General features: G+C 48.7%; 1 protein-coding gene across 2 annotated transcripts in view; it reads right to left on the bottom strand.

Moving 5' to 3' along the window:
* The window catches only part of LOC135103744 (guanine nucleotide-binding protein G(s) subunit alpha), a 72,789-nt gene that overhangs the window by 23,262 nt on the left and 39,527 nt on the right, over positions 1 to 10,000 (bottom strand). For both annotated transcript variants that reach the window (XM_064010438.1, XM_064010437.1), the window contains exon 4: positions 1,793 to 2,010. In XM_064010438.1, the coding sequence (XP_063866508.1) occupies positions 1,793 to 2,010 (218 nt within the window). The remainder of the gene's footprint in view (positions 1 to 1,792; positions 2,011 to 10,000) is intronic.

The following is a 10,000-nucleotide window of genomic DNA, read 5'->3' as shown; positions in this document are numbered from 1 at the left end:
CTGCACTCATCCACCTCTATCTCGTCTCTCCATAGCCTTTACCCCTCTGCCGCCCCTAACATACTCAACAAGATCCTGGAGACACTGAAATCATCTCCCTGCACACATCCACCTCCCTACCTTGTCTCTCTGTCCCTCGTGATCACCTCTACTGCCCTTAACGTATTCTACAAGATCCTGAAGGCTCTGACAGACTGACTGACTATAGCAGGCCGCGACCTTGGGCTCCTCTCTCTCTCTCTCTCTCTCTCTCTCTCTCTCTCTCTCTCTCTCTCTCTCTCTCTCTCTCTCTCCCTCAGCTTACTTGCCCTACTCCATCGCCGCCGCGTTTCCTCTTCATTCATTCATCGATTCATTCACTCTCCCCTTCCTGTATTTTTGAGTCTATCAGTTACGTCTCCTCTCGCTCTCTCTTCCTTCACACTGAAAACGTACATCACCATTTCCTTTCCTGGTTTTGTGGAGTCTGTACGGATAGATGGATGGAAAGATGGACAGAAAGGTAGGTAGGTTGATAGAGATATAGATATTTTATTGACCACATCAACAATAATACACATACATACACACTGTAAGTTATGCCCCATCAAAAACACTTCTTCCTCCTCCTCCTCTTCCTCTCCATACATATCCACTTACTTAAACGATCTATACAACACCCACTTCTATTCCCAAACATCCACTTAATAGCGTAGGTACCCACTCCACTCCCTATACATACACTTTCATAAGGCCATGCAAATCACTCCTCCTCTCCTACCCACTTGTACAGCCTATACAAACCACTTCCCTCCTCTCCCTTCACGTCGCCTTGCTAACACAGCCTATGCAAGCCTTTCCTCTCTCAATATATTCACTAAAATCCTATGCAATTTTTTTCTCCCAATACATCCACTACAAACCTATATAAAACTTTCCTGTCCCAATATATAATGCGAACTTTTCTTCTTTCGATATACCAAATTGGACAGCCTATGTAAACCTTTCCTCTCTTTTAATATATCTACTAACACAACCTATGTAATCTTCTCTCCCAATACATTCACTCACACTACCTATCCAAAACACTTCCTCTCCTCTTCTTCCTTCACATCCTCCTTGCGCTTGCTTACAACAGCCTAGACAACCCCCCTCTCTCTCTCTCTCTCTCTTCTACCGCCACAGCTAAAAGGTTAGGACAGATCAAGGTTCACACTGCTGCTCCTCCTCCTCCTCCTTGTGGCATTTGTATTCATAAGTAAGTGTATGTTTGGGTAATAAATCATCCTGTATAAACTACCACCCACTCACCAACTCCCAGCCAGACATTTCTCCAGATCTTACCCGCTGCTCTTTCTTACCTTACCTTATTTCCGGCCCACAGCATCACCCACCCTCCTTACTGGGATGAAACTCACCTTAGTCATCATCATACTGGGTAAATTAGTAGTTGGCGCAGTTTTAGTTAATGTACTGGTGATAATAACTAAGATACTAGGTAATAAGGAAGGTAGAAGGGGTTAGGATGAAGCACCTCAACTCCTGAAGGCGCTGAGGAAGGTAACGATGGCAGAGAGAGAGAGAGAGAGAGAGAGAGAGAGAGAGAGAGAGAGAGAGAGAGAGAGAGAGAGAGAGAGAGAGAGAGAGAGAGAGAGAGAGAGAGAAAACAGAAAAATCAGAAATGAAAGAAAATAGAAAAGAAAACCACAAACAGAAAAGAAAAAAGCTACAAGAGTTAACACAGCAGATCACAAAACACAACACAAAGAACACAAGCGAACCCCAAACAAACACCATCGCCAGGAACACTCACTACTTAGCGCAGTCAATGAGCTGATACTCGTTGGCACGGTCATAGCAGGCCTGTATTCCCTTGTCCTGCCACAGAATCTGGGTGTGGTCATAGAACTCCTCAGGATAGTCGAAAGTTTTCTGCGAGGCCACGTCTTGGATGTAGTCGACGCGGAACTGGTGGGCGGGGTTCTCTAGCGCTATTGGGGGCGTCAAGGTGGACATATTGCCGGTGATGGTCTGCGGGGGGAAAGAGCATAACACGGGTCAGTCTACCACAGGATCCAAAATACATTAAAATCACACTATAAAAGACTCGGTCAGCCCAGCAAAGTGTCTAGACTCACACTACACAAGATGATAAGTACAGTCGTGGCCAGAAATCAAGTGACGTTCTACTCTTTTCCACTGTGTTTTGTTTTCTCTCGGTCTTAAGTCCTGTGATCTGCTTACAGCCTCATAGAACTTGACACCTGATTCTTAGTGGCGCTGAGTACTTAAGACTGAGGCAAACACGGTGCTAACTTGGGACTATTCAGAAACACTTTGCTCTTTCACCACGGCTATTTTCAAAGGCCACAAATGAATAGCCGGGCTTTCAAGACTGTTCCTCCTATTAATAATGTACAAATCTTCTAAATCTGCTACTAAAACCGTGTAGCTTCAACTAGAGTCTTTTGAAAATAGTCATGAGAGAGCAAGGTGTTTCTGAATGTGCGTCTAAATACAATGGAAGCAAGAGTGTTACGTTACTCGACAACTAACCATGACAATACACATATGAAACCTTAACTTCTAACCTCTAAGATATAGAAGCACTGAGGTATAAGGTACAGAACTCTTTAATTCCACAGAGAACGCTAAGAAGGTTACCCGGAAGCACTTGCAAGGAATGATACAAGGTCACCACCACCACCACAATACAACCCGGAGCTACTCTCTAAACGCTACACCAATACTTAGGAGCCTGCGAAATATTTCCTGGAGGCGATTTCAACCGTGAGTCATCAGGTGTCACTGGGAACACCTGATCATCACTACCTAGCCCACCTGTTGTCGAATGTAGCACCTGTGTGTTGGGTGAAGAGAGAGCACGATGAGGCAGTCTCCAAGGTCTGTCCCCTCTCCCTCTCCCTCACACACACACACACACACACACACACACACACACACACACACACATACAAACACAATACACACTACATACGTAAATCAATACATTATCCACCCACACAATTATCTTTGTATACCCAAGGATTTTTTAGCGTTGTATTTTGAAAGTGCAATGGCAAGGTAGAAAAAAAGCTACTACTAAAATCTAATTATCTACTAAGCATCTATATGTTACAAAGCAAACTGCCTCGACTGAATCTACTTGTGTGTGTGTGTGTGTGTGTGTGTGTGTGTGTGTGTGTGTGTGTGTGTGTGTGTGTGTGTGTGTGTGTGTGTGTGTGTGTGTGTGTGTGTGTGTGTGTGTGTGAATACTAAACATTACGAAAAGAAATATACAGGTCTACATAGTTACTCATGTTCTCAATCTGCACAAAAACAATCCTGTTCACCAATTATTTTTTTTCATACAACAAACAAAACCGAAAAAATGGATGAGCGGGATAAGAAAAAAATAAGAAAAAGATAAAAAAACAAATAGGCGTCGGATTGATAAATATACGCTAAGAGAAAACACATTAATCAAAGTAAAACAGCGTAATGACGTGAAGGAGAAGACAAGCCGTGTTCGTGCAGCGGCCAGCCATGAAGCGAGGCCGTGAAACCCGATCACTCAGCCATCGCCAGCCCCAAAGAGCCGCCCAGGAGCACACCGCACGCCGCCAGCCTCGCGCTAGCCCCGCCGTGCACTCCCTCAGTGCCCGGCATCAACTGTCATGCTCCTTATCCCAGCACCGCACACCGAGTCATTGAAGTTGTACAAGGTGAATATTAACCATCAGTTAGGTGAGATTAGGTTAGGTTAAGTTTGGATGCAAATAACCAGCAAGGGTCAAGAGGTCATTGGTCTCCTCCATCCCTCTTCTCGCAGACCAGGACGCTCTGGTGGGGGAGGGGCAGTAGGGCTAGGCGTTCGTGGGGGTGCCATCCACTAGCCAGAGGCCCGCGCGCGACACGTCAGAGTCTTATCTGCTTGGTGGTGAATACTGCAAGCTGAGCAACAAGCAAGTGAACAATACCTCACATGATGCGTGGCCACGGGGAACAAATCTTGCACCACAAAAGGTCATTTCTGTTGTGTCTTCTCCACTGTTTTCAGCATGGTAGCATGGTCGTGCTTTCTCTCCTATACAGTATCCTGCCTTATTCTGCCTCCTGCCCTACTCAGGCTCGCGCGCGCGCACACAAACAAACACACACACACACACACACACACACACACACACACACACACACACACACACACACACACACACACACACACACACACACACACACACACACACACACACACCACGAGAAAAAACAGTGATAACATCACGGCGATGACGTCTGAGCTCACCACACACTGCATTTCAAAGCTGGTGATAACACATGATCTTGGGCGCATCATGAAGGGCTTCCCTGGCTGCCTAATTAGGACTGGAAGTGCTATTAAGTTCAGTGTCAGGCGCCCTCAGCAGGAGTGACGGCCGTTATCACCACCCCGCGCCCCTCCCGCGGTACCAGGAGGGGGTGTGTTGGCCCTTGCGGGTCAATCCCTGGGGCACACACTCCCCCACGCTGAGCTTTAAAGACACTTGACCAGGGCACGGTAGGTCAGGGTCGGCGTTCACCAGTGAGGGGTTGGGGGGAGGGGTCGGGAGACCGACTGACGCCACTCAACATGATCGGCTGAGCCGCGCTGTGTGGCGGCGGCTGCCCTATGCACCCACCACCTCTGCACGCCGCGCTGCGCAACGCTTACTACTGATGCCGTCATGTGAGTTCATATAGTCGTTATTCTATCCACACACAAACTAGAAGCCCTAAGGATGGGCGTGAGCCGCGCAGGGCGTGAGGAGGGCGGGCTGAGCCTCGTAGAGCGGCAGCTGGGTTCCTCCGAGGTTCAGCTGTTACGCAGGGCAGAGAACGCTGGATCTGTTACGTGGAAGTGAAACGATGTCATCTGAACTGCAGTGAGAGCAAGGCTGACATGCTGAGCAGACTCCATACAGCACCCCTCCAGCCCTGCATCGCGAGTCACTTCATGAGGAATGGCAGCGAGCAGGAGAGGTGCAGACAGACAGGTCAGGGCTGGCAGGCCCTGACGACGCGCCAATATTAGGTCAGTCAGTGGGAGCACAACGCTCCTGTCAGCCTGGCAGTGCTTTCTCTTCAACCCAGTTTCCGGCCATCCTGTGCCTGGCCACACGCGGCAGCAGTGGCAGCCTACCAGGCCCCGCGGCCACGCTCGGCGGGGCGTCACGTAAACTCACCACCACTGCACGTTCGGACGTCTGATTAGCTTACTCTGCCAGATGGACACGCATTCCTCTAACGTGTGAAGGTGTCAATTCTCTCCCCCTCCTTCAAATATTATACTACTTTAGGCACTAATTGGCGGCCAGCACTACTAGACCACCTGCTAGTGAAGCATACCCAAGACCGCGCCCTCACACCGGCAGCGCGAGTCTGTTACATACTCTACAACTCCAGGGGACTACCTGCGGCCACCACTACTCGGGCCATCTAGCACCAACCCAAAATACCCGGGGCCGTGACTTGCCCTCCGGCGTGTCCGTGGCCTCGACACTCTACACTCGAGGTACACGCACTAGGGCGGCCGCCACTACTCGGCCATCTAGCATCAAAGCACGACCACTTGACCCTGGGCATACGCCCTCAAAGGAGAACTGTGGGTCGGGCTTTCCTAGTCCGACTTAATGCCAACCTTGATGGTGCGACTCAAACAGTCTTCTGGAACCTGCTCTAAGTCCTCTGCTGGCCCTGCGAGGAGCGGTGAAGGAGCCTGTAATGACGTAGACCATCACCCCATCCTACTCCTACACCTCATCCTTCCGCAGTCCGGGGAGGATAACAATGGGGGAGGAAGGCTATAGTGGGGACAGTCTTCGTCCTCCACCCCAGGCACCTCTTCTTCCTCTTCTTCCCCACCGCACTATTTGGTGGGAGGGAAACGTTCACAGGAGAGAACAAGAGAAATAAAAAGAAACGTTACAGACACTTGGAAACACTTGACACGGAACATAATACAAGGTAACATAATACACATGTGTACCTTGAACTGAGAGAGAGAGGAGGAGAGAGATGAGAGAGAGAGAGAGAGAGATGAGAGAGAGCGATGAGAGAGACTGAGAGAGAGAGAGAGAGAGGAGAGAGAGAGATGAGAGAGGAGAGAGAGAGAGAGAGAGGAGAGAGAAAGGGGAGATACTGTGCCCTGCGTCCTATTTATAAAACAAGCACCACGCCACTTAATAAACACAGCTTGTTCTAGTGGCATCCCGCAACAAACTCGCATCCCGCAGGTCACTTCACACACACACACACACACACACACACACACACACACACACACACACACACACACACTGTCCCACCTCCCCCTCACTGCATGACCTCTTCCCTTCACCCACCCGATGTGATTTCTTCCCTCCTCCTCCTCCTCCGCCTCCCCTCTTTACACTTCCAACTCCACTCCCCCTTGCCTTCTGTCCTTTGCCCCTTCCCCTCCCTCCATGCCCCTACCGTGACCCCTAGGCACTGATACACTCAACGTTCTTCCTTATACCACCACTGCGACACCGTCCTTCCCTCCCTCCTCTCTTCCATGGTAACACATGACCTAACTGATCAGGCAATGTGAAAATCTAAAAATCTATCGTCGACCTATTTTTCTGTCAATCATTTGCTGTGTGATTTTGTTTTACGTAATTAGTTTTCAAAGGCTTTCTTAGAAGGCAACGCTTGGTAAGAAGAGCAGGGAAGAGAAGGACGAGAGGGAAAGGAGGAAAAGAGTGAGTTTGCTGTGGGTTTGTTCTCTCTCTCTCTCTCTCTCTCTCTCTCTCTCTCTCTCTCTCTCTCTCTCTCTCTCTCTCTCTCTCTCTCTCTCTCTCTCTCTCCATCTATCTATCTATTTATCCCCTCTCGAGATAAATTCCCCACAAACATCGTCTATACGGGAGTATCACAACAGAATAAGCATGCAATACTAATGCAGGACAAAGACTTCTGCAATGACTTTTTTTTGTCACTCTCCTCTCTTTTTTTAGGCAAGTCGCTGCCTTCAGGAGTGGCAAGTGACCCCGCCGGCTCGGCAGTAAATGTCCCGCCCTTCAGATATCTTCCCAACACTAACCCAGCACTGAGTGTTGGTGGTCACAGCCGTGGAGAGGCTGACTGATTGCTGCATTCATTCATTTGACGTGCATTCCTCCTCCTCCTCCTCCTCCTCCTCCTCCTCCTCCTCCTCCTCCACCACCTTGATAAAGGCCTCGGTTATTCAAGCATCGCCTCATCCCTACAGTATCCGAAACCCACACTTAATTCCTCCGAAGAGGCCGTGGTTGTCTTCAACGACTGCTGGAAACTAGTTTCCCTTCTGTGAGCCCCTCCCCCTCCAGCACCACGACCAGTGACCTGCACGGCCCGCTCCCTGAGGCGGACACACCTCCAGGAGGGGCGACACACCCTGCTGCCCTGCTGGTGTCACTGGCCTCACCCTCTGTCGCGTGGGCGAGGTGGGCTGGGGTGCTGAGCTGACTGAGGAGCAGCATCGGCCCTCTTGTAGCCGTGTTGCCAGTCTGTCAAGCCGGGCAAGGCGCACTTAAAGGAAAACTGACATAATATTTCCTTCATTAATAATTTCCTGCAATATGCGATTCAAATTGATAAAAATGACATCAGGATTCTGGGCGGCGCCTCTCGCGTTTATGCATAACGAGTCTGTTGACCGCCGGACGTGCAGCTCTTAATGAGGAATGAGGGTGGCGGTGCCCAGGAGGAGGTGGCGGTGAAGCGGCCACGGTGGTGAACCTCAGAGGAAGAGCCGGCAATGATACACAAGACAAAACAAAGCTACTCGTACGTAACATGGAGCGACAGAAAGCTTCATAATACCGAGCTTTGTATGTGGAGACGCGCAGAGCCAGGCCGGCCACGGTGATCACAAAACCCATGCACCACGCGGCGGTGGCTCCCCGTCCCTGCATGACAAACACCTGGCCCACAATAAACATGGCAAGGCGACTTGTTCCGCCCTCAAAAGTACAGGCGGAGCAGGTGTCGGCGGGGATCACTGTCAGGGGAGGAAATGGCTGTCGTGGGGATCAGTGTTGGCGTGCTTGATGGCCGACCCGTGTGGGAAGGATGACTGCCGGAAGCAAGGTCAGAGGCGTGTAATTCACTCACAGGCCTGACGATCACGTGCTGGTCTCCTGGTCGCCAGTACCTTACATTACACTCTATGGGTAAGACTGAGACATTTCATACCAAACACAATGATAGTAACTGCTTGCTCACTGGTGAGAACTTAACCTGAGCCGGATGCAAACTTCAGCCAGCCGAGTGCTAGGCAAGGACGTTACCACTACACCAGCGAGCAGTGTGTGGTGAAGGGCGACAGTCTAGTAAGGTGGTGGTTGCATGGGGGATGTCAATCAAAGCCGCACCAGTGACTTACTACACCACACTCGCAACCATGTAATCACGCAGCACCTGTGAGGCACATGAACACCCCACCAAAAGCTGTGAACCATTCAACCTGTCAGATCATTAACCTTAACAAAAAAAAAAAAAAAAAAAAAAAAAAAAAAAAAAAAAAAAAATATATATATATATATATATATATATATATATATATATATATATATATATATATATATATATATATATATATATATATATATATATATATATATATATATATATATCGCCTGCGTGTCTTGAGGATCAGCTGGTGGAGTAGTGATCAACAACTCATACACTCTCACTCTTGGTAAAATTCAGTCTCTCATCATATTCTAAAACCATTTGCTCTCCAATTACGACTATTTTCAAATGCCACAGAGATGATTAGCAGAGTTCTAAAGAGTGTTTCTTCTGTTAATAAGGTAGAAATCTTGTAAATCTATCACTAGCACCATAAAAACACTTAAAAACCCGTGTAACTTTATCCAAAACCTTTTCAAAGTAGTGAAGGTGAGGCGCAGAAACGTTTCAGAATATTATCCTTTTTTGACATCTTAACCAAGGAGGGCAGAAACTGAACTCTCACCAATGGAAACTATCGCAACCTCAGAGAGACGCGGGCATTAGCATACCAAGTGAACCAAGTGAACTAAGTGACGGGCAAGCGTGTGTACAGTTCATCCACAGTCTTGAGAATCACGTGCTTGACTTGTGGCTGTATGACGATCTATTTTGCTGCCCCAGTCTCCTCGCGGCCCCAGGTATAGGGTAAAGAATGCAGGGTCGTCACAAGGATGGGTGTCAGGGGCTGGGTATTAGGCATGAGTGTGTCTAGGTAAAGGTGCATGGGGATGAGAGTACGGGAGGAGTATGGGGAAGCAGGGGAAGGGGAGGAGGGGGAATTAACTGAGGGAAGGTAGAGGAAATGAAAGGGGTAAGGCAAGTATACAGAAGTCCAGTAGTTGGTCACGGGCAAGGAAAGTAGTAGTAGTAGTAGTAGTAGTAGTAGTAGTAGTAGTAGTAGTAGTAGTAGTAGTAGTAGTAGTAGTAGTAGTAGTAGTAGTAGTAGTAGTAGTAGTAGTAGCAGCAGCCATAGCCACAGTAGTAGGAAAGTAGCAGGAGACATACATCACATAACAATGACCCGCCGCAGCTTTCCCGCACACTTCTCCAGTCAACACGCGGCGACACCAGCCAGCCTGTCACTCCCTGGTCTCATTGGGCATTCGTACACTGGTGTGGCAGCTCCTCTCACATGGAGCGGCCTGCCTGCCTGCCTGCTTGCCTGCCTGTCTCATGAACTGTTATTCCCCACAGCCTGCCTGCCCCCGTCCATCCTTAACTGTCAACATACATACATACACACGCATAGACCCGTATCCTGAAACGCTTCGCTCTCTCACCACTTTTTTTTTTTTCCGAGGCCACAAAGATGATTAGCCGGGTTTTCAGTGTTGTTAATCTATCACTAGAACCATAAAAACACATTTAAAAACCCGTGTAACTACAACTAGAGTCTTTTGAAAGTAGTGAAGGTGCGGCCAGAAGTGTTTCAGCATATGACCCTTATAGTTGTCACCACACACACACA

This window comes from Scylla paramamosain, chromosome 9 (assembly GCF_035594125.1).
Source record: "Scylla paramamosain isolate STU-SP2022 chromosome 9, ASM3559412v1, whole genome shotgun sequence".
NCBI lineage: Eukaryota > Metazoa > Arthropoda > Malacostraca > Decapoda > Portunidae > Scylla > Scylla paramamosain.
The sequence above is the reverse complement of the archived record's forward strand: the minus strand, read 5'-3'. Positions and strand labels throughout refer to the sequence as shown.